Below are 26,454 nucleotides of genomic sequence, written 5' to 3' on the forward strand. Positions count from 1 at the left end.
GCAGGCTAGAACCTGGCCTCACCACCATCTCAAGGAGCTGGATCTTCTCTCAATCCATTGTAATTAAAAATTATGGAAAACAGAGACAAAACAAAAATCATTAATAGCTACAGAAGTCATCTGGTGAAGCCATGATCTGCAGTGACTAAAGAGCTGCTATCTTGTGAGAAACCTAAAATAGCTTGTGGGAAAAAAAAAAGGCTGGAAAAGACACACATTCTGGAACTTGATAGTTCCACAAGTCTGGAACTCGATAATAGGCAATTACAGTTGCAAAAGCAAAAGGAAAGAAATTGCCAAAAACAAGGGATTGCTCTTTCGTATTTATGAAATGAAAGGTCACAGAGGTAAAATTCCCAAAAGGATAGTAAAATAAAAAACAGACAAGAAAATTGGATAAATCTGTGCTTTTTTTCTTTCCCTCCTCCCATCAAACACAGGACTCCTGTCCTATGCAGGAGAAAGGGATAGCCTTCCTCACACTGGAAGTACTGTCAAGACTGACCTGACAATATTATGCCCATATCCAGGAGAAGCTGCCACACTCCAACTGCTGTAGATCTGCACTTGACAAAAGGGCACTGCTCCAAAAGCCAGTCTACGAGTTCTGATCCAACACAGCTTCTCCTGAAAATAAGCAAAACTTCACTTCTTAAACTACAGTAATGTTAAAACATTCTTTTATAATAAAGAGCTATTTTTTAAAGCTATCAAAATTCAACCTTTTTGTTCAGCAGAGCAAACTCTTTGTCTCAATTGCTAATTTTTGTAAACCTATTCATTTCAAGGGAAGAAATTACATTGGCAAGCCTCAGGGGATACCTTTAGCTACAATGAGGGAACTTATGTTAGATGAGCAAGTTCCCTTACATACCTGATTCATGTAGCATACTTTGCAATATATAGCATTTTTATCAATTTGTGCTGCATACAGTTCATCCAAAGATGCATAAGAGATCTAAATGTCATAAATAAAATCCAGCTTTTAGCCTCAGGATTTTATTTCCTTTCTGAGCATAGACATAATCAGTACAGGTAAACAATATGTGCAAGACCTTTAGTGCTTCTCTAGGATGTAGTTAATCTATCATATTGTTGGTAAATCTATATATTTAAATAACAATAAATAAAAAGTAGTGGATTTTTCTTAAACACAGGTGCAAAAGAATGGTGCTGTAACAGAGAGCTGCACGTTTTGGTATAATTGGAAACAGGAGGAAGCATTTATGCTACAATGCAACACAAATGGAAAATCACTTCATTACAGAAATATTCCATAAATTACATGCAAAAATCACTGTGTCACTAAATCTTGGAATCCAATTAAGCTCTTTTATAACTCCAAACCAGGGCTGAAATTAATACTCTTTCTTTTCAACAAAATAACTGACAAACACTATTGTATATGAAAATCACAAGCAATTGAATTAATGGATGTACAATCAGGCCACTGCTGCTTTCTGACAACTGACATAGTAATGTAAGAAAAAATATTAAGATACATGAGACTTTAAAGAATTTTCTTAAGAAAATATTTTCAATTCTTAGTGACATACACAGAACCTCTCACACAGAATATACTCTCTTGTCAAATCAGGTCATAGATAAATCTAAATAAAACTCATAAAGTTGATTAAAACAAATTATTTTGATTTACCTGCAAATGCCAGTAAGGTATACCCTGTCTTTAATTAGGTCAGAAGCTTGTAGAGTAAAAATATTCCTGAGAGCTCTCCCAGCACAGGAAGAACTTTCTCCATAAATCTGAATGAAAAGAGAAATTGAAAACTGTGACAAACAGGGATTTATTCCTGCTGTAGTAAATTGCCTTGCCACTGTCCGTTCCCTCCCTCTGAGCAATGGCTTCGTCCCATAAATAACAAGCAAGCACTCAAAGTCTCATAGGAAATGCACCCCAGCTTCTGCCAGTTGTATCATGGCTTGCAGGTGCCCCACGAGCTGGGCTGGTTTTAAATTTGCTGCCCTAGAAAAGGAGAGTTTTTACTGTCCATCAGCTTTGCCTTTGAACAACAGACAAGTTAAATGAAAACACGTTATCCTAGCAAAGCAGAGACATATTAACCATTGCAAAAACACACAGATACAGTTAAAAATAAATATAATTTCCTATGTATTTGAGCTAAATAATTTATTTCAAGCCTAATACACACTGGAAGACTATTTCATAGTCTTTTGGTTTTGTTCAGAACCTTCAGAGGTTTCCTGTGATAGCTGTAGATCACTTCCTCCACGCATTGCCAGGATATGGTCTTTCAGAATGGACAAACCTCTGATTTCCCCACACCTGACTTCTACCTTGCACCTCAAGGCTGTAGTTGTGTCTATCAAAATAGAACCCAACTCAGTCTTCCATAAAACCATATTCCATCCAGATCTTGTGTACCACTCCTTACTGAAGAGTTTACTTTGGGCTTCTCTTGTGATGTTTCCTCACTGTCCCAGAAAAACACACCAAGTGACACAAGTTACTAACTTGAAAGGAAAACACTGCTGTTTGGTTTCATCTTTTTGTTTGTTTGCCCCTTATGTTTAGGAATCTTTTGAGGCATATAGAATAGTTCTGAGACAGCAAAGTCTTGTGGCATGCAAAGCAGAGTTCTCAAGTGCTGTAAAAGTAAGCTAAACAGTGGTAATAATTTAAGTGACTGGGAAGCAAGTGCACATTGGAATTAGCAACAATTCAGTTTGCAAACTCAGTAATAGAAAGACATGATTTGTAGCACACACACACAAAATGATAATTCCTTAACTGGATTTAACTGCAGGTCACATTCACAAGTGTCTTCAAACCTATGATTAAGAGGTTGAACCGAAGCAAAAACATTCCTACTATGTTGTTTGATGAAATGGAAGTAAAAAGAAGCTTCACAAGTACCTTATTTGAAGGAGTTTCCAAATAGGGATTTGAGATTCTTCTGGACAGGGTCTGTAAGGTAATTTGGGAGACTGTTAGTTTTGTTAGGGTTTTTGTATGGAAAAAACCCAAAAAAGTAGCTGCAATCTAGTCTTTTAGCTATTGAAATCTACATAAAAACAATTTATCAAATAATCTGAATAATCTAACTCATGTCTCCAAATAATGACTGTTTTACATAGGAAAAAGGTTTGATAAACTCAGTTCTGTGTTGTTTATTGCATTTATTTTTGATCTGGAAAAGTAGATGAACAATGAGATGGCAAAGCCTATAGATAACGCACAATTATTTGGCTCAGGAAAGATCAAAAATGACAGTGAAGAATCTCAAGATAAACCTAAAAAATGCTGGGTGAAAAGACAGTATCATGATGAGCTCAACATTGAAACCAGCATGTACTAGAGGGAGAAAATGTAATTACACATATTTTAAAGCAAAGTTTATGAATTCAGTGAAGACACCTCAGGGTCACAGAACCCTTCTCAAGGAAGACCACTCTTCTAAATTAAATTCTTAACTGTAGTTAAAAGAAATTAGGATAAATAGTGAATAAAATGGTGACCAGGGGGGAGGTAACGAATATAGATCAGTGTTATCTCTGCTGTGCCACATATTGCACTGGTAACAGTGTCTGAAAAAATGAATGCTCCAGTGTTAGAGGGGATTCATAAAAGTAGTCAGAATAATAAAGGATTTGGATACATTTTAATATGAGAAAAGACAGAAAAGGCTGTGACTATTTACCTTACAAAGGAGAGATTACAAGAAACATAATGCAATTATACAAAATGGCACAAAGAAAAGACAGACTTTCTGTGCTCTGCTTTACATTACATGAGAATTACTGATCACTCAATGAAATTAGAGAGGAATCATACTTCAGGAGACAGAAAGGAAAACCACAAATATGTCTTCACAGCAGGGAAATGCAAATGCCAAAATCTTACCACTGATCAATAAAGAATGTGATTTAAAATTATAAAATTCACAGTGAACCAGAACTCTGAAAGGCAAAGACAGGATAAACATCTCCATAAGAATCAGGTTACCCCACTTTTACTCACCATGATCCTCCCATACCTTGTAATAATTAAAAGACAAGATATTGTCTATGCTGATGCTTACTTGCAACTTCTATCTTACTATAAGCCACACAAGACACAAATAAATACTGCCTAAAATAAGCCTGGAAGTGGAAAAGAAGATGTTGTGCAGGTGCACTGGCACTACAACAGGAAGATCATGTGGTGCTCCCTCACATTATTCCAACTTGTAAGCAGCATAATTAATTTCTTGCTTTGAGAGGGACCCAATTCTATCTTGGTATATTGCAATCATAAAAAAACCCCCATCCTTCACACCCTGTAAGAACTACAGAATCCATATTTCAGTAACGCCACCTGCTTTTTCCTCCCTGTATTCTTGCTACTGTGTTTTTAGAAAGGGAAGGGACGAGGAACCACAGAAGCATCTATCTCTGTTTACCCTTCCATGTTCATCACGAACCTTAATGTAGCTCCATGCAAAACAGTAGCTCCATATGGAAATACTGTAACATATAAGCCTTATTTCCCTCTCCCATACCCAACAAAGATGCTGTAAGAGCGCAACACTGCCTCAGATCCCACTCACCCTTCCTAGCTGGCATGTCATTAACACCTCGCTTCTGCAGCAGCCCTACATACCACCACTTCTCTTGGTTTCTGTCCAAGCCTTTCATCCCACAAGCCTCACTCACTGCAGCAGCACAGTCAAAGTTTATACATCGATTTCCTTGCTCCTTTCTCCTTTCCCAGGCTGGCGCTGACAGAGGACAGGGAGGCTCACTCAGGAAGAATACTGGTACTGCAGCGTGCACTTACATAACAGCGTAAAATGAAACGCAGCAAAAAGGACAAATTTGGTTGCCTTCTACAAGGGGCTTTCAGTGCTGATGGACAAGAGAAGAGAGACGGACATCATCTACCTGGACTTGTGCAAAACATTTCATACTATCCCACACATATCCTTGTCACTAAGATGGAGAGACATGGCTTTGACAGACGGACCACTCGGTGGATAAGGAAATGCACACACTCAAAGAGTTGTGGTCAGCGGTTTGATGGCTGCGTGGAGATCAGTGATGAGTGATGTCCCTCTGGGACCATACTATTGAACATCCTCATGTTAACGTGAAAACATGGACAGTGGGATTGAGTGCACCCTCAGCAAGTCTGGGGATGACAAGTTGAGTGGTGTGACTGATACTCTAGAGGGAAGGGATTCCATCCAGAGAGACCTAGACAGGCTTGAGAGCTGGGCCTGTGCAGTCCTCATGTATTTCAATAAGGCCAAGTGTTAGGTCTTGTGCCTGGGTTGGGATAATCCCAAACATGGACACAGGCTGGGTGATGAGTGGATTGAAAGCAGCCCTGTGGAAAAGGACTTGGGGGTGTTGGTGGATGAAAAACTGGACACGATCCAACTGTATCCTGGGCTGCATCAAAAGAAGGAGGACAAGCAGGTTGAGGGAGGTGATTCTACACCTCTACTGCACTGTTGTGAGACCCCATCTTCAGTACTGCATCCAAATGTCAGCTTCCCAGCATAATAAAGACAGGGATCTGTTGGAATAAGTCTAGGGAAGGGCCACTAAGTCGATCACAAGAATGGAGCAACTCTCCCATGGAGACAGGCTCAGAGAGTTGGAATTGTTCAGCCTGGAGAAAAGAAGGCTCCAGGGAGATCTTGTAGTATCTTCCAGTATCTAAAGGGGGCCTACAGGAGGGACATAGGGGGACTCTTTGTCAGGGAGTGTAGTGAAAGGACAGCAGGTAATCATTTTGAACTGAAACAGGGTAGATTTAGATTAGATATTAGGAAGAAATTCCAAGGAGTCTGCAAAAGGTGTCTGATGCTGAAAACCAGGAGAGAAAAAAACCCCAAATTTCTAGTTTATCCTTCAGACCACAAAGTTTTAGCTCTGGTGCAGAGAAGAGAGGAGGAATTCACAGCCCTGAAATGGGAGGAGGGAGGACAGGACAATGGCTTTTCAGTGGCAGCCTGAACCCATATCAACTTGGAGCAAACATGAAACACTGGAGGGATCATGAGATTACATTTAGCTTGCTACACAGGAACCTAACCACCCAAAATTTCTAAAAATGTAAGAAAATAGAAACTGGATGGGAGAAAACAAAACAAAAGTGGAAGTGGCTTTCTGGAATAGAAAAAATGGTCTTTCATGTTGATGCTAGTGCAGCCTGTGTAATGTTGTAACACTCATTGCAGTTAGGCTGAAATTGATACAGAAATTTAGGATTTTATGTCCTAGCTGCCATGATAGATCCTGTTTTCCTTTTTTTTTTAACTTGCCTCACTAAATATTTAGGTACTGAGCATACCTTTGTTCAGCAGACTCTGCTTTGGCTGTTGGGGACAAACTGGGCTGTAAATGGTCCAGCCTATCTTTAAAGACTCCAGATTTTGGGTGGCTCTCCCTGAAGATAGCTGGTAAATGTAGGCTGCTCCTCCCAAATTATTTTGACACACACACGGATTGAAAATACATTTGCAAACCACTCTAAGAATAAGCCCAAATTTTTAAATTAATTAATTAATTTGCTTTTTAAAGCAAATTAATTCACCATCTAGCAAACAGCTCATCTCTCGTGAAAACTACCTTGGAACAGTTATTGATGCCAATGCCAAGTACTGCTTTCCAGCTACGGCCACCCTGGCACCCCATGTGCCTCTCCACCAGCTTGAGGAGAAGCTTTGCCAAACCACATGTCAGGGAGAGGACCAGGCTATGGCAGTACATGTGGTCCTGGTACAGAAGACCATATGTGTGGGAGATCCAGAGCACTGGGTGTCCTCCAGAAGGGCTGCCCCATCATACATGGATAGGTGTGCATAGGTGGCTTCATCTTCCCTGCAGGGGACGCAGGAAGAAAGAGGCAGGGAGCAGTCCTGTGGGCTGGATGATCCAGAGCCTGAACTATGAACGTGGCACAGGGATGGCACCATCCTAGCTTGGGGACACAACCTGCATGTGACAGGAGAGGACAGCTGGGCCAGGAGGCCCATAGAAGGTTTTGGAATAGGACTGCTAGTATCCAAATCTGAATACACCACAGATAATTTAGTCTGAAATTGGGAAAAATTATAAAGGAGTTTACTGTGGTATTTAAAATCACTAAAATTGCAGGGAGTAGAATAATGATGTGAAAAGAATGGGAGGATTAAAATAAAGTGACCAGCAAGTAATTGAAACATCCAGAAGGAAATATTTCTCTACAATCTATATGATCAGTTTATAGAACTATAAGCCAAAGAATTAAATATGCCAGGTAGGTTTTTAGAAGCAGAGACTAATTCAGTGACTAATACTACATGCAAGGTCTATACCTAAGTTTAAGTTAGTATTGCTTGAACTGTACAGTTGTTTTTAAAACAAACTGAGAATTTCTGACATTATTTAAAGTTAAGCATGCAAAGATATTGATGATAATATTTTAGTATGTCAGCACAAACTGATTTTTGAGACGTTTGGAAAGAAATTCCCCCACAACATACTGCACAACAAAGTATACTAATGGCTCCACTGGAAAGAACAGGTTGTATCTTACTGTAAGATGCTGACTTAGTTCCTTCCTTGGGAGAGTATTGAACCGGTTCCACTACAGCAACTCCCTGTGCATTTACTACAACCTGGTTAATGTTTTATTCAAGGACTAATGGTACTACAGAGCATGGGTTTAGTCGTATCTTTTGGAGATTCATCTGAATTTTCTCCTCATTTTTAGACCTGGGATTTTGCTTTGGCCACGTCTCAGTTTGGGAGAATGACTTGCCTACAAGTTGCTTGTGCTTTGCCTCCTGCCCAAGCTGTTCCAACAACTGCTGATATTTCTGCCATTGCCAGCACTGCAGTCACAGTAGCATCAGCAATGCTCCATACATCTGCTAGCAATTTAATCACTATCATGCTCAGAAAGAAACAAAGCAAGAGTGCTTCAAGCTCCAGTTCAAGTGCTTTCCTCAGCTGGGATTTAGTGCAGTGGTAGCAGCCAGCAACCTGTCTACACTAGAAGTCACACTGTAACACCTCAAAAGAGGCTATAGAAATTGTAGGAAAATAATAATTTCAAATATGGAACAGAAATGTTTTGCCTTTCTTCTAAGAGCTTCTGATATTCATGTGCAGTTAGCAAGAAAAAAAATTGACAAAAATGGGAAGGAAGAATTTCTTTTTTAGTCAAGATTACTCCTGTTACTAAATCTTTTAGAGTGGGATTTATTTTAAAACTAACAGAAATGAGGAAAGGCCATGATTCTTCATGGCTCATCTTCCCCAATATATTGTTCAAGTTTCCACTCCAGATTTTTCAAATATCTAGGTCTTTAACTGGTTGTGTTTCCAAAATATGAGCATAATATTCTGTGCTTAGGAGTTTGCAATGTGCAATCAAATTCTACCTGGTTTCAGTTTACAACCCACTCATCGATATTTTTCTGTTTGATCAGAGCTTGATTTGCAAACATGCCCATGCTCAACTCCATACTGCTGAGCAGTTCTAGAAACATTTTTGTTATATACAAATATAGCAAAACAATTGTTCATAGTTTCAGGGCACTGTCACTATGTCCCTAAAGAATTTAGTATAGCACTTGTGCATTTCAAACTGGATTACTCAATATACTTAAAATTAAGCAAATGCTTCGATGTTGTTATTCCCTAAATATAAATAGCCTGAACAAAAAATCATCTCATTTTGAAATGCACATGGCATAGCACAGACTACCTGGTAATGAGATCATTTCTATTCCCTGACAGGGGGATTTCTGCAACTACTCAACACCTGAATCCTAAATTGGCTAATGTGACCACAAAGGAAATTATATATTCAGACACATATCCAACAGGAATTTAAGCATCCAAACCTAAAATACACTTTCACAAGTACTCATGCTGGAAACTTCTCACATTCCAACTATGAGAGCATATGGAAAAGGATCACAAATAAAGCTAAATACAAATTCACTCTCAAAAACAATCATCTGCTTTTACTTTTCCTTCCAATGATCATTCAGCTGTAAGAATACAGTGGCTCAGGAAAAATTTTTAAAATCCACCAGAGGTATTTGCTTAATTTCCCTCAGGCTTCTCTCCCACTCCACAAACAACTCAAAAAGTAATTATTTTTGTCTCAACCAGATTTTGTTCTCCCATTATGAACCCTGACAATGACAATGCCAATGCCACAAGAGCAACAGAAACCACTGCAACTGTCACACCTGACAGAAAGCTGTGGGGGTTTTTTATCAAAAATATTTGCTGGAGTTGCCAAAAGCAAGCAGCTACAATAATTAGAGAGTTTCCACTCTAGCCCTGATCTGAACACAGATCCTGAAACAAAGCTGGGTTGTACCTGCTTGGCACACCCTCCTCAACCTGCAACACAAGAAGGCAGTAATTTCTGCAGGAGTAAATGCTCATTTATTCCCAGTGCTTACTCATGCCAAGCAAGGAATGGGGGAAGGGAGCAAAAAATTACTGAACAATATGACTTATTATTTTGCCACCTTTGAATTTTTTGCATTTGACATCACTTGCTACTGTCTAAATGATAGGTGTTTTAAGCAGAAGTAAGACATGGGTCTTGTGTTTAGTAGATGAAATGCTAGTGCTGTTTGAAGGTGGCTGGATATAGGGAGTGTTGTCATGAATCCCAATCCGTTTCCATGTGGCAACAGATTTTTTCTTGTTGCTAAGGCACAGCAAGCAGAGTTGGTTGGGAAGCTAGCTGACTTTCAGAGGATATCATTCATATGAAATCGTAGAATATGCCTGACTTTCTGCCAAATAATATTCGTAACAAACAACCTTCCCCCACTGCTCCTCTTGAAATCCACTGGCAGAATTCACGGGTAATGAAGAACAACCAATGTGACAGTTCTCTGCATTAATATTTATTTAAGATTAAATATACAACCCTTTATAAAGGATCTTTTTTATAAAGGAAAGATCTTCTCCTGATCATCTTAAACTTCATATACTTAGGTGTAGCATAAAAAGGTCAAAAAGCTGTAAAAAGAAAAATCTTTCTTTTTATTGAATTCAGCAGAGCTTGCAATTTAGGGCTCCCAGATGAGCCTGAAGAGCTCTCTGGAGAAACCCAAATGGGTCATTAATGAAAGAAAAACAAGGAGGTATTGTCATCTGTTTTCTGTATAGAAAGAACTTACAAAATAAGTTATTTCATGGAGGGGAAATCCACAATTCAAGGTTCATTCTCACTTCCCCCAAAACAGAAAGGGATGTGAGAAGAAAACGGATGCTCTTTATAAAGATAAGCAGAGCTCTTTATGTTTAAAGACTTATTTCTGAGTCCGCGACAGTTAGGAAAGTCATGCATTTAGAAGCATTTCTCTATTTTCCAGTACCTAGCAAACTAAATATGGCTGAATGGGTCTGTGCTTCAAACACAACTAATTTTTACTTAATCTGGCATAAACCATTCACTTTTAAAGTCTCTGGAGCCTAGCAAGGAGTGTAATTTAGTGTTCAAGAGCAAAATTTATTTGCAATGCCCTTTTCTTTGTCCAAAAGAAGTTAAGAATAGAAAAGAGTATTATAGAAGACAATATGGCAGGGTTGGCTGGTTTCTCTCCTCCCTCTTCCTCAGTCCTACCATGGCGAAAAGACCAGGGTAAATCTAGCTTCAGGAAGGCACCAACACAGGCTCCTCCATCTGTATCCTGTGCCTCAAATAAAGCTGCAGCACCCTGACACCTACCCAGATCGAGAGAAAGGGAGAAGTGGTAAGCTGGCAGAAGGGGATGCCTCGGTTAGGAACTTTATGTTACCAGAGAAAGGAGACAGCCACCCTCCTGCTAATGATGAGTTCCATGATCAGATTAAAGTACCCTAAAATGAGGCTGCTAAGAAGCCGGTTGTGTCCTCTCTACACCTGTTCCCACCACTCTTCTCCTTTGTGCTTCCACACGTCTGTGAAGCCGTGTCCTGAACCAAGCTGAAGGACCAATGGCTTTGAATCGGCTCATTAAACAGAGCTTCATTTCAACAGCGATGGTTTCCCTTGGTGGGGTCACTGGGGAGCCACACAAACACGATCCCGGCACGGCGAGCAGCAGGGGCACAGGCGAAGGCTGTGGGATGTGGAGGGAGGCAGGAAGGGACAGCTGTGCTCAGAGGAAGCACTTGTTTATGCTAAATTAAAGCTATCCAAGGAATGATGGCATAAAACATGCCTAATAAAACCTTTTTATGTTGACATAGCAGTGTCTCTATTCTGTCAACATAAAAAGGAAGTTAACCATGCTCACAAAAAATGACAATACAAAATTCAAGGGCGTCAGCAATGGGGAACTTCACTTCTGATTCCATGTTCATGTAAGTGCATCAGCTGACGCAAAATGCAATTCCCATCTCATCTACAACTGTAGACTGCATGGTCATAGTTTATAAAACAGGAATAGAGTTTAAACAAGATTTCCCTTTCTTATAAAGAGAGAATGGACGTTTTCAACTCATATGCTAATGCAATGTTTGCAATGAGAGTTCATTAAATATGAAAAGAAAGAATCAGAATTTTACTGCTTTTTATTATGCTTTATATAGCATTAAAATATGCAGAGTACACTTCATTGTCTATTCCTGTTCCTTTGTTAACTAAATTTTATTGCAGCATTTGTGCTCTAGTTTGCCAGTTCGGCCCTACATTTCCTAATGCTACCTTACAAAATTCCCTGTGCATTTCACTCTTCCTGGCTGTCAGCAACATTTCACAGGAAAGCAGTATCCTCCCTTTTTTCCAGTACAAAATAGGCACTGAACAGGCTGTTACCATAAAGATTTAGCAATATTGTTGTATTTATATTTCTTTAAAACTTAGCACCAAATAAATGCAGTAGATGGTCGTTGTCATCTACCACTGTGTCCCTGGTCACCAGCATCTGGTTTGGTTTTGATCTGGAGGGCAGCATATAAGAGCAGATGGGTAGGGGGGTTTAGTAATTGTTAAAATTTTGTGTAACAGCTAATATTTCTAATGATGCAAGTTGCAATTTGATAGTACATTATTTGGAGCTTTCAAAAGAATGTTCACTGGATATTTCACACTACAATTAAAACAGTGTTCCCAGTGACAGGTTACCATTTATTTTCAGATAAATCAAAATGAAGACACCAACAAAACAGTTAAAAGAGAGATCAGGAGTAGGAAAACGCAGATTGTCTGCATACTTAAAAGCTTTTCAAAGTACCTCTGTTGACATGTTTCTTATGTTGCCAGCAAAATACCTTCTCACGACACATTTCCAAATGAAAAAAAAAAAAAAAGAAAGCAGCATGGCACATCTACTTAGCAAAGGCATTCTGAAAGCCAGGCAGCCTGACTTACAACATGCATTAGTAAAAAGAAATTTATGAGGAAATTGTGTGTCAAACACAAGTATAAATGCTCAGGTTGTAAAATCTTCTTCCTGGAGTTTTTGTAACTTCCCCAGACAGGGTCCTGCACAATTTCTCTGGCTTTGAATTTTGTCCTGAACAGAGCAGGGGTTGGATCAATCAATCTCCTGGAGTTCCCTTTGCACCCAAGTAATTTTGTAATTGTCTCCTGCTCCATCACCCCCAGACAATTTAATTCTGCTAGTCCAGCCAGCTGCACCAGGCATGGGAGATAAAGTCTATGGAGCTTCAGGGCAACCAGAAGTATGTTTCTAGATGCATTCTGTGTTTAAAAAAAGGCTCTTAAAATCACATATTTTCATGTTAGCCTTCCACCAAAACTTTTCCCCATCACATTACCCAGTGTGCCAGGTCTCAATTGCTGACATACCCCAGCTGTCAACATCACTGCAGATGTGCCAGAACTTGGCCTTCAGCAAGCCACATATTTCAGAGATAAAATATAATAAAAATTTTAAAGCAGACTATCAATTAAGTGATTCATCTCACCTGTCACTACCAACCACCCACCACGTAGGTGTAAGTTCAAACGTTCCCTCTCTGGTGTCAGGCAAAACCAGCATGGCTGGGTACTTGGTTTTTGCCAGCATAGGTTCAGGAGCCTTCTTACAAGCTGCCCCCATAACCCAGCTGCAAGGATTCTCACCTCTGCCACAAGAATTCTAGCAAACAGCGGAAGGGCAAAAATATCCAGTATTGCTGCAGCTATTTCAGTGAATGCAGATGCAGGAACAAAACCCCAACTATTAGGAAATATTCAGCAAATCAGCTGTGAATGATGACGACAAATAGCTAAAAATGTCAATACAGAGTGCATATATTATTGAATAAGAAAATCCATTAAAATCTTAATTCATTCAGAAGCAATTTGTAATTAAAGGAATAGTTATATAGTTTTCAATAACTAAAGTACATTTAATGTTTCAAGTAAAAAAAGGCAAAGTTAAAATTCAGTGTTCTGATTATGATTTATGAAAATACTTCCCAAAAAAATTGCATTAGTTTACTCTTTGAAAAATGCCTTCCTGGCAACTTTTTAAAATTTTCTTTTAATAGGCTGCACACAGGTTGTCCATGAATGGGCTCACAAGTGCACAAAGGTAGGTTTTTAATGTCCCTATTATTTAACATCCCTGCTCCCAGAGAGCCCTGCTTTTACCACTGCCTGCACAAGACGTAGGTCACCTAGTAATTTCCCAAACCTTTTTCCTACTAGGAGAGCACAGTTACTCCTTTCTGGTACAAAATATTGAAATTATTTTCTCTGTGTTTCTGAGAAACTGATTTTCTGATTTCGTAGAGACCAAGTGGCCCACTGGGAAAAGCACCAGACTGTTCAGTGTACATCAGTTTGATTCCTGAACATGGTGTGGCCACAACCTTCAGCAAGTCATTTCCCTTCCCATGCAATGGGGATGACCATGAGCACTCTCTGAAAGCACTTTGAGACCCACTGGTAAAAATCTGCTATCAGCTAAGGGCCAGAAGCACACAAGCACTCTTCCATGTACCCAGGGCAGCTCCACTCTAAGTATCTATCGGACATTTAGAATGCAACAAATCTAGACTGAAACTGCTGACTTCTGCTTTTCTTGCTTCTGAGGTTTTCCGAGAGCAGGACTAGCCTTGAGGGTGGGTGAACAAGCTCTGCTTAAAGAAGTTTGCATTAGAGCCTGAACAGTTTGAGAATCTGCAGTGCTGTGGTTTGTATTGGCAGCGTTCCGTTACGTGACCTCTTGGGAACAATAATAATTTCACTGACGGTAGCTCTTGGCACAAGCCAGTGCCAGCCTCCTATGAACCAGAGAGTGGGAGTTCTTAACCACTTCCAGAAGAACAGCTGTAATTTTAATTGTAAAGCTTAACTGCTTTAGTTTCATGAAGCAGTCAAGGCCTCACTGTACAGAGAGTTAAAAAGCACTCAATACACAAAGAAAGAATAAAGCTTTCCCTTAGATCACACAAGCAATTTTTTGGCAAAGTAGATCAGGAACTCCTCATCTGCTCTTGGCAAAGCCTCAGAAATATTTGGAACTCTGCTACCAGCACCTTCAAACCGTCTGCAGAGTGAGATTGTACTAACTCTGATAACCTTACAAATATTTAGTCTGTCCATTAAAGCAGGAACATATGAAAACTCAAGTGCAATCCACTCCAAAGGGAGGTTTGTCACCTCTGAGATGGGGAGGGACCTAGAAAGAAGGCCGTTCAAAAGTCTCTGCCAGTGTAGCAGAAACCACTGCCTGCCTATCATTTGGTCCAGACTGCTTGGCACACAGAGCAACATGGGAAGTAGTGTGCAATAACCATTAGATATGGAATAAGATTAGAACATGGAGACTCTAGAATATATGACCAACCACTAAAAGCTGCTTAGGTAAATTTAGCTTTCACCAGATTGAGAAGTAACAGAATCAGAAAATATATTATATGCAAGACACAGATAAGTTTTTTGTATTTCTTTTTGCCTCAGTAAAACTGCTCAAGTGCGAAGTAGCCAAGAGATAGAAATTTTACTTTAGTAAAAAAATTTAGTAGGATAAAATCAAAACCAAATAATATAAATGACATATCATGTGCAAATTAAGCTCATAAGAAAGTAAAAGACATGCTCAGCACCCCCACAAGGTCACAGATACAGTTCAGGCACCTTAAGACAGGAACCTCCTTCATGAACATAGGTTTAAGAAAGGAACACAGCCTTTCAAGTCAGGCAAGACTTCCACCCTAATGAGGCAGATTTCCTTAATTATATTCTTTATCCTTAAATTTAGTTACCTGCCTTTCTTCTGATATATATCTTTATTTTCATTCTTTATTCATACAAACAACTGTTTGCACACATTTGATATTACTAGCACGTAGATATATCAGGTTTATGCCGTATTATTTTGAATTTGCATGCTACAGATTTACTCACACTAAATTTAATTAAGTCTACAAGTCCTTCTTCCTACTGCTGTAGGAAGTTTGATCCCTATGTGGAAGGCTGGGTTTTCTTTATCTCTTGAGATTTTCCAGCTGGTACCAGGGAATTTTCTCTTTTCGACCTCCAGTTTTGAAAGCTAGGGCCTTGGTCCAACAATAGACTTTTGAAAATATCATGAATAGAAACTGTCCTGTTAGGGTTCTCTGCATTTATAATTTATATTTAAGACAGCATGGGCTTTCAGAAGTGATCCCTGCACCTCTCCCCAGGTTTAGAATATGTTCAGATATTCGGGCAAAGTCAGTTTAAGCAAAGAGCCACAAAATTTGACAAGATACTACCCTCTGAGATGACAACCCCACTCAAATTCATAGAAAAAGAATGTATTAAACTATGTTGCACTAAACCTTTTGTGGAGAAAGTACCTATGAAAAAACTGTTTTAGGCAGCCTAACTAAACAAACAAACAAATCTTGCTTCAGTTTGTCCCATATCAGTCCCTTGTCCCCCATGACGTCAATAACTTCCCTCCAGCAAAACTAGATCTGGCATTTAAAGCAGAAAGTTCCTATCCCTTTGTTCCATTTTTTTACGTTTTACAAAGAATTTAAATTACTTATAAGACATATTTTTCCCTATAAAAGAAAGATACTACTCCATAAACAGAAAAAAAACCCTCACAATTTGAGAGTCAAAGGATTAGAAGATTTTTCTACTTTTTACATCTGATTAAATTATTTGAATTAATTAACCTTTAATTACATTTGCAACTATTATCTAGTTTTCCATCCCAACAGAAGTCCCACCATATGATATCCTAGTCAATCTTATACTCAAAGGCATATGCAAAAGAAAAAAAAAGCTCGAGTCTAAATTAGCATGAAAAACATGTGTGCAGTGGAAAAAAGTCCACAGTATTACAGCAGAGCAGGGATCTGAGGTGAATTGTATGTTATGAAACTGAACACACATGTCTGTGTAAGGTGTGTCTCTTGACAAAGAGGTTGAACCCTTTCAACAAGATCTCTGTACATCAAGTGCTGTAAGGAAAAATTACTCCTCCAGAGGAACTGTTGTTTTAAACTGTTGTCTTTTGGCTTGAAAGTTGTGGATGACTTTTTCAAGGCTGTTTCAAAATATACATGAGGCAGTATCCACAGCCTGCACCTGCAGAATCTGAGATATGCACCCAGGAGAGCACCTCATCCCTCACTGAAGACAGCAGCAGTAGCATTGTAACTATTTTAAAAGAAACACTCATTAGAACACCTAAGAGAGAAACAGAAGGACACAATGTGAATAGAAGGTTGCTTATCAGTTGTGTGAACGGAGCCTACAAAAGGAAAGCAGAATAGCCTCTGCATTAGTCACAGACGAAGTACAGCTGAGTGTATCCTGAACAGAGCAACCTCAAAGAGCCAGCAGAACCGTCTGCTGATGCCGTAGCACAATCAGAGGAAAGGACTCACACACACATCACTGCCTTTCCACAGGGTCACGTTTCCACCTCCTGAGGACAGCCAGGCCTGGCAGCCAGTGCTAGGAACAGTACACCTGGAGGAGCTTCTGACTGCCAGACTAAGGAGCAGCTCATGCATTCTGTGCGCTACTTGAAGCTGCACCCTTCTTGCCCTACCACACACACACACACCAGTGTCCAGGACTCCTCAGGCTCCTCCTTTATGTATCCATGGAAAGCAACAGCATAGAACAGAGCCACCTTCTTCTGCTTCAGCAAGTTGAGTTTTTATCCCATGATCCTTGAAGGAGTGCTTTGTCCCGTGGGAATAAAAGGAGGTAAAGAATGACCACATTTTTTCAGGCCTAGGGGCAAAGAGAATTAACTCTCTTATTTGTTAATATTCTGCATCATAGCCAAAGCTTGAAACATTGATCACTTCAGTATGCTGCTACCCTCCTTCCACTTACCCACTGTATCCTAGTTACCAGCCTACTCAGTTTTAAAAGTCACTAATAAATATCATTTTAAGTCAGCAAATGTTTTCTGACCTACGCAAAGCAGGAGGTGGGAGAGATGGGAAACTGCTGTCTTGAAAAGTTGGTTCAAGTAATATGCACATGGAAAATGCCAATTTGATAGAGAATTTAGATTGAAATCAGGGAAGAAAAATTATCCAAAACATTAATACAGGGCATTATTCCCCCCACAGTGACTGATCTGTCAGAGAGAAGCAGAGATGCTCTATCTGTGTTTCCATGAGCACCAACTAAAAGCAAGATGTCCGTGACATCCTAATAGACTGCTGGGATGCTGAGGTTACTCTCATCAATTCACCAAAGCAGACTGGGCAGCCTGGATGTCCTACCAAAGTAGGTAGTTCCTGTTCCAACCTCTTCACCATGACAATCTCGATCACTAATTCTGCAGTAAGAACACCCCACCCATGGGTTAAACTGTGGCCCTAGCGCAGACTGATGGCAAATCACCACTCACTGTAAGAGACCTTCATTTTGAGATGCACTGTCTTCAAAAAACAGTTGATGCTCACCCCCATCACCTTGCTCACTGCTCCATCCTTTCCCAACACTGTTTCTTTAGAGGTGGCTTCAAACCACTCTTAACTCATTGCAACGACCACCACAGACCACAAGGGCTTCACCCATTTTATCCAAACCAGCCTAAGCCTAAGGGGTCACTATTTGGTCACTTCTCAAGCACCAGAAATAACTGTACCAAAATTAAAAGGAGCTTACAAACGTTTTTGGTATGTAGATACACACACACAGAGACTTCTTCAAAACGCACAGCATTCAAAAAAAGATTAACAGAAAAATTTCACCTCTGCCTAATCTATTTTCTTCTTTTTCTTTATGCAATGCCATAATGTCTGTTGTGGAAACTGGACACACCAGCAGAAGTGAAGAGGGCCTCTAGGACATTATTCCTGGTCACTAAACCCTTGCCTTGGAATTCACCTCCCTGCTCCCTCCATCAGGATAGGATGAAAAGATCAGATGGGTTCATGAACAACACAGCAATGAGAATGGGAACACTCTCGGGTTTGGAAGATTACATGGGAGGTTTGTTTGCATGTTTTTAGCATGCCTCATGCTTGTTGACGTTTTTAACCTCTTCACTTGTGCCAAGAGATAACAATGACTAACTTAGGAGGGAAAAAGTCATGGTATAAAGAAACAAGCATACACATACTGAAGCTGGAGTTGGCTCAGGCTGAAAAGAAGATGACTCACAGACCCTCAGCATTTAGCTTTGTTTCTAAAAGTCAGATAACACCAAGAACTGCTAAAGCAAGGGATAAAGATGCAGTCTGCTTTCTTGCTTAGCTCAAAAAAAAAAAAAAAAATCTTTCCAATATTAGAAGTTTCACAAAATTTACCATTAGCTTTTCAGTAACCAGGGACAGTTTTTAACATGAAATTGTCGTCTCTGGATAGTTTCTTTGGAATTATTGTTATTTACAGAATGGACAAATGTAATGTTTCCTTATCCACTCCCACTATCCTGCCATAAATTTTCCTGTAACATGTTTTGCTATTAATAAACAATGGAAGTAGGTATTTTTCTTCAGCAATAATAAATGGTTTCTCAAAGAGCCTAAATTTGTATTGTTTTTAATCAGAGCACAACTCTGATTTAATAGCTGTGTTGCTCTGTTAGCTACACTTTCTGCTTAAATGCAAAAGACCACTCACTACAAGGAGTTTGTCTCTGTTTTTAATGAAGTGCCCTACAAGAATAGAGAACAAATGCCTGCAATGTGACATTATTCAAAAGCCTTTGTTGGTTTACCTTTTAGATAGGTTTGCTCCTAATAGCAGTTTTTCCATAAAGTTGCCAAAGCAGAAAAACAAATTCTTTTCAAAAGAACAAAACAGGCACTTTTTCTCCCTGGTCTTTCTTCTTTGATGTATCAGAGCAGTAGCTTCTTCTGAACAACTTATTCTCCACTCCATCACTAGAGCTTTTAAAGAAAATACTGACAGGAGCAGAGTCAAGAGATACTTTTGCAGATCTCTGCTCAGAGGTTATTTGACAAAGTTGTTGTTTACCAGTCTGTGGAAAGCCTTCCTAACACTTGTACACCCACCAAACAGGAGCTTCACTGGTCATGAATATATACTCTTGCATTCCTTAGAAGAACAGCAACGCCTTTGACAGAGTATGTTGCAACAAAGTCAAAACTGACGTGCTATCAGCTGCTTTTCTTGTATATTCAGAGACCACCAGCAATACTCTACAGCTTCAGCAAGGATAGTATGGACTCACCCTAACCCAGAAGACTCCTCAAAGGAGGCTAAAGCCATCTTTCATGTGTAGCCAAAACATTGTAGTTGATCAAGAAACAGAGAAGTAATGAAGGACAAGAACAGGATTAAACAGACTGTTTTCATTGTGAAAAGGAAAATACAAAGATGCCCCAACATTGTGTCCTAGGCTGGATGCTGTTTCATGAAACATATTTATGATGTCAGCATCAAGATAAGCAAATTTTGCTCATACAATTTTGGTTAGTCACAATCAGAAGCCTATAAACAACTTCAAATAGACCTAGTCAAGGTAGGCAAGTAAACAGTGCTAAATTGTGTTTATCCACATCAAACACAACGAAAAAATGGTGACAATTTATATAGCTTTAAATTAACTGTATCAGCTGAAAGAAAGCAACCCGAATGACTGTGAAGACATTTTGTGGGAAGAACTAATCAGTGGCCCCAGGAGCTCTGAAAAGATAGCACATTGTTAGGATGAAAATCCTACATGATGGAGAGAGGAAGGAAATTGCATGATTTATATAAAACAGCAGTGCAGTCTCATCTAGAACATTGCATTCAGCACAAGCCATCACTAGTTCAAAGGGACACTGCAGAACCAGATAGAGTTCAAAACAAGGTAACAAAAATGATTACAGCATGGAAGGAGTCATCTAGAGAGACTGGAATTGCGTGCTTTAAAAACAGCTGTAAAAAAGAATAAGAAATTAAATGTACAGAAGCTGGAAGTTCCCTGCCTCATAGGAACAGAGGAAAGGTCACTGAAATTAAAGGTAGAATACTCAAAACTGATAAAAAATAAATGTTTTCATCAAAAAGAGAATAAAACACAACTTAGTTTTCCTTCCCATGTAAAGTCATTATCACCAAACCCCACAGAGAAGCTTTGTAAATTTGTGTTCCAAGATGAGTCTGAATGTAAAACACTATCCAGATTAATTAAATACTGGATTTGTAGATGCATGACATGAAAAGCTGGAACTAAAATGGTTAATGTTAACAAGCCCCCAGCATCAGAGTATAAACTGACTATTTGAAATTAGAAAAAAAAAAAAAACAAACAAACCAAAACCAGTGTGGGAGGCAGGCTATACAACATTTGCCCACAAGAAGCATTATATTTATGGTTAAAACTGTTACCTGTTAGACTAACCTTAAAACTTATGGATACACGAACTGGTTGAACCATCATCTTGAGCCACTACAACATGTTTTTATCTACTGTAGGTTCCTCTGAAATAATTGCTTTGGGTTTTTTTAATAAAACCTCTACCAGTATAATGTAAATATTTTTTGCCACACTGAATTGTGAATGATCAAATTATAAATGGAACTCTTTAAGCAGGCCTTCAGATAAATTCTCAGTTTATGCATATATCTGAATGGAAAAAAACCAAGAGACATCACTCCTGCTATTCAGCTTGGACACTCACCAATATTAATGCATGTCCTGGCAACCTAAGAGACCTATTGATTTGCAGCCATTCATTCAAGTGCAGTGAAAGCCATAATTAGATAAATAGCTTTGGTAATACTAATCTGAAACTCATTTGTTTTGTGACTGTCTGTTTAATGAGATAAAACAAGAAATTAAATATCTGCTGAATGTTCCTCTTTGCATCCTTCAGCACAGTAGTAAAAATATAAATAAAGAGGTATTAATTTGACTACCATTATTATTTTTTGCATTTTGTTGCAGCAATTGCTGTCAAAGGCAATTACAAAGATGCTATTCATAAAATTACAGTACTCTAACAGGCTGAACATTTTTATCCATCTCTTTCATACATGTGGAATAAAGAGAATAGGTCTTTTAATCATTTGCAAACACTCTTTGAGCTGACAAAGTATAACTTTAAGATGGTATGCATAGTATAAGTTTTTCAAGTATCAAAACTCCAACTTTAACATGATTATGCCATTCTTTGTGAATGGAAATTAAACTCTGTTTAAGTTTTCAAAAGCATTTATAACAGTTAAATCTAACAGGATTATTAATTATTGTGTCCTAAATAATTTTTTCCCAACACAATGCAAGGAGGACTACTTTAAAGACTACTTTAAAGTATTCCCACACACAAATCAGTGCTAGCACTGACAGATGTTACAGTTCATCCTGCTCAAGTCAAAACACACTTAAGCTTGGGATAGGTTGTGTCCTCCCCTTTCTTCTTTGACAGCTAGATCCTGCATCTGTTCCTTTAGGGCTTGGATCTCCCATGGCCTTCCTTAACAAACATCACACAACTCAGTTTGTCCTGCAACACAGATTCAGCAGCAGACTCACAGCCCACACCCCCAGATTTATTTTTCCTGCCAAGAGGCTTCAGGCACTGCAGAAATGGCAAACCACAACAAAGCACTGGATTGTACATGAGCTGAGATCCCGAGCAGATCTAAGGGATACTTTTGTCTCATTCCTTCAGCCACCCAATAAACAACAGCTTTGCAACTTTCAAAGCTAACCATGTGTGTGCATTGTTTTTCTCCACTTCCTTCCGTATTTTAAAAATAATTTGATGTATCACTGAACTGCATTTACCTATGGGATGAAATGGAGCATCTGCTCAGCAGTGTGCAGTAGCAGTCTATGACAGCAAATGATTACCACATCCATTTGAAATTACAGAGTGTTTCAGGAACACTGGGTCTAGCTCTCTTAGTGAGAACTTGGCCAGAAAACCACAATTAAATGCTTATCATCTTAAAAAATTTATAAACAAACCCCAAACACCTGCTCTCTCTCCCTCCCCCAAGCCACATCATAAAGTCTTGATGTTCACAAGTGGTCTGGACCTCAATTTTCTGTTGGGGTTTTTCTGTGGGATTTGGGTCCTTTTTTATTCGTTTGCTATTTCAATACTGACCTACAAATTGCATACTATCATGAAGGGCATGGTTTGACATATATTTCTTCCACCAGTGGTATCATTTCAAGCAGCCACTGCTCCGTGCTTGGTGCCACTCATTCCACAGTCAGAGTGCTGGTGCTGACACATGCATGACCTGTGGAGGGGCTCAGGAGGGGCAGCTGCAGGAGAAGCTACCACAATAAAACACACACACAGATAAAATGCACCCCGCAATTAAACAAAAGACTGCTGGAGAGGCTCTGAACTATTTATTTCCTTACTGCTCTAACTCATGTAGCCCATGTATGGCTCAGTTACATAAAGGCTTGAGTATGAGGGAAAGAAAGGCAGCCTCCTAACCAACAAGGAAAAAAAAGTTGCATTCCTCACAATCAGTATTTTTAAAAAGGAAAAGTAGAAATCATCTGGCATTTTAAGATTTAATGGGTTCATTCAGTTCTAAAACTGAAGGCAGAAGATCATTACAGATGCTATGAATACACATCTACTGGTATTTATAGAGATTGAAGGGCTTTTTTCTCCTTCAATCAGCAGAATATTTTCTTTTTGCACTGTAAAAAAGTATATTGACTTTTAATCAGTTAGACTGCTGTGTCTCTCTGCAGGAAAATATCTTTCAAAAAGGAATTAATCAGAGAAAATTGTATACCATAGGATTTAAATTATTAAATTAATAATTGACTCTAGCTTAATACAATGTCCATAAGAAGATCATTTTACAAGGTCAGACTAACCCAAACCAAACAATAAGTTAACTGAGATAAAAGACATAGTGACAATTATGAATAGCTACTGTGTTTTATACCTAGCATTTGCAAATATTCACATCCTGCTTCCATGGCTTTTAACTTCAGAGCCCAAATGACTTCTTTTTTATCCTTAAACTCATGCCAGAAGCACAGGTATAACGACTAATGTTTAAATAAAAAGGTGTCATGGATAAAGTTTATACACCAGATACCAAAAAGCAAACTAAAATATGCCACTGAAAGGGATCCATTCACACGAACCCTACATGATCGGCAAAGCAGCCTGATTTGGGGGAAAAGGGTGTTTAGGAGCAGAGCAGTGGATGGCCCCACTAACCAGCCCTGAAAGACTGCAGAAGAACGGGGCACTCTTGCTCTGCCCAGAGGAACAAGGTGTCCCGTTTGATTTCCAGCCCGACAGCACCATTGAGCCCAAACCAACATGAAGGCTCTATTTCTAAGCATTAATATGAACCCTTATCAGGAGATGGCTCATGTCCATCTCACAAGGAGATGACTGTGTGACTAGACCTGCAGCATCTGGGTGCCTGGTGATCAGGCACAGAAATGCAGCCAGACCCATCAGAGGGCTCAAGTGCTTTAGCAGAGCCAGACCAAGAGTCTACATCCTGAACCATTGCTTCATACATTGGCTGCTACACCCAGCACCTGCCTGGGACGAGCAGAAACCATGGTTGGGAAGGAGCACTTCATCTGGAACTGAACAAGCAAATTATACAGTATAAATATAAAGTTATATAAAGCATAAGTTACATAGTATAAGTATAAAGAACAAGGACCTTCCTTTCCTACATATGAAATATTATTTTAATTGTTATATAGTTAGAATAAAACTGTTTTATTACAATGGTTTATGTGACTTAGGTTGAAAAGTTGGCATATTCTGCTTTCCTTTTTTTTTCTTTTCTCCTTTTGAAAAGCTATCACTGTCTATTTTCAGCATTTTCATCAGCATAAAAATGCACAGCTTGTTTTGCAATTTCCTCACAGCGCAAATGGAATCCAAACCACTGGGGACACACAAGTAACAACAGCTGAATACAAATCTTAACGGAGTTTGTCATAATTGTACAGTATGGTGTTGTTCATTCATCCTGGCAGCTGGGAAATCTAGTGTGAATTAACCAATAATACAGGTTTGCAACCAAGCGAATTAAAGTATACAATTCCACTAAGTGACTTTTGTTTATTTCCCTGTAAGTATATAACTAAGGGGACAATCAGCTCACATTTAAATCAAGACTTTCAACAGGATGTAACACTAGCAGAAGTTTTGCAAATAAGCAAATTTTACTTCCAGTGGAGTCGATCTTATTTCCTACATGGACTTCCTTGATAGATTTCCAAGCCATGCACAGCACTACCACATCTGAGGATCTGTATCCCTTAGAAAAGGGAGCAAAAACAAAAGTGAAACCAGTGAGAGCCTTGTCCACCCAGAATTACAAAACACATACAGGGCTGATCAAGATTTGCTTCTGCAATCCTTAACTGAAGGCTTTATTTCCAACACAAGACAATAGGCACTTAAAGACTGAGCACAGGCAAAATGAGTTCAAGGTATTTTCAGCTAGAGCTCAATTTTCAGCATGAGAAAGTGGTTACAGTCAAGTCTGGTTTATGGTAGGCAGGTCAAAGAGAGGCTTATCAGGATGTGCTCTGGACCAAAACAGAGAAAGGAAACAGAACCTCTCCCATAGTTTAAAGCAAGCTGCTGCATTTTTGATGTGTCAAGGAATCCATGTCAATTTTATGCAGCTTCTGTGAACACAAGCCACATGATGGCACCTATTCTCCATGTGTTGGCAGCGTCACCAGCTAGTGCTGCATCTGGACTTTCCCAGGGATGCTAGAAAACAGCTGAGATGTCAGTCCAGGAATTGCCAGCCTCACTCCCAGTGCCAGTATAAGACCACAGACAGTGGGCATCATCCTGTCAATCAGGCTAATCCCCAACCTCAGGGAGAAAAATAGCTTTGCATTCTGCAAAACTTACTAGGTTACTTCCTAGGGCAGAAGTGTGGGTTTACTTTCCACTTCATTCAACTGTAGTTAATCAAATCCAGGCATAATTTCTCAGATGTCATAACACATGGGCTAATTAAGAAGTATTCTCAATTTAGTAATTCACTCAAGACTGACAATGAAACAAATTATTATGCAAATAAACACACAAGACACTGAAATTCCCCATCAGCTACCATGGTCACTGTTGCTAAAGCTATTTTATCCATTGCTCAATATTTCATGTGTCTCCAATCAGAGACCTGACAAGTTTAAGGATACTATATGTGATATGTGAAAGAATACATTTAGCAGGAATACATAATAACCCTGATTACAATAGGAAAAATTAAGACTACTTAGCACAAGTATTTTTAGCCACATAATAGCTGCTAAAGTGATGGGGGTATTAAGTTACTGAGTAGAACCTCTGTGGCAGACTTAAAAGCAAAATGTCACCAATATCAATCAGTCAGCTTCGACAATACTTCTGACAATAAAACTTCCAACCCACTGAGTCAATCCAGCACTTTTGTGTGCTGATTTCAGCCAGTACAGCATCTACACAAAATATCACTGCATCTTTTTAATGCAGAAGAAATGTCAAAATTAAAGTCTCTATAGTGTATATACAAACAGAGGTACTGGAGAAATTATTCTGATTTTTTTTTTTTCTTCTCATTAACAACACTGGTAAAAGGAGCATAAAGTTGCTAATGAAATGTGTTGATGGCACAAAATTGGAGGTATTGTCAAAACCCATGTAAACAGAATGGCATACTGGAAGATTAGGAGCCTTCAAGAACTGTAATATTAGGAAAAGAGTGTAATTCAGCAGCATGAAATACAAGGTCACTCAGGCACCATGAAGATGAGAAGCTGCTGACAAGGATATGGACTGCAATAAATGTCAGTCATTTGCAAGAGGATTATCTGGGTACCAGGCAGATCTATATGCTCGGCTTAGTCAAAACCTATCAACCACCACCATGATGTAGCCATGGAAAAAAAAGGACTGTAAATTCCAAGTGTTTCCAGCAGCCAATTTCTAATGTCCTGGGAAAACCTCATCGACAACACTATAGTCTCCCCAGCTGCCAAATGAATTGATTAGAGAATAGCTACTTGAATGGCATAAGCAACTGAAAGCTCCTAACAGGAGATGAAGAAAAGTTTAGCAGAATGTAGGTTGAGAGGCTCTGATACTTCA

At 39.1% G+C, this 26,454-nt stretch overlaps 1 protein-coding gene across 1 annotated transcript in view; it reads right to left on the reverse strand.

The window, feature by feature from the left end:
• RAPGEF5 (Rap guanine nucleotide exchange factor 5) overlaps positions 1–26,454 on the reverse strand; it is a 159,456-nt gene that overhangs the window by 127,720 nt on the left and 5,282 nt on the right. Inside the window, exons 2-4 of the mRNA XM_082291232.1 lie at positions 2,897–2,947; positions 1,658–1,764; positions 506–627 (exon numbers count right to left, since the gene is read on the reverse strand). Of these exons, the coding sequence (XP_082147358.1) occupies positions 506–627; positions 1,658–1,764; positions 2,897–2,947 (280 nt within the window). The remainder of the gene's footprint in view (positions 1–505; positions 628–1,657; positions 1,765–2,896; positions 2,948–26,454) is intronic.

The sequence above is a fragment of the Coloeus monedula genome (genome assembly GCF_965178545.1).
Source record: "Coloeus monedula genome assembly, chromosome: 1".
In the NCBI taxonomy this organism is placed as follows: Eukaryota; Metazoa; Chordata; class Aves; order Passeriformes; family Corvidae; genus Coloeus; species Coloeus monedula.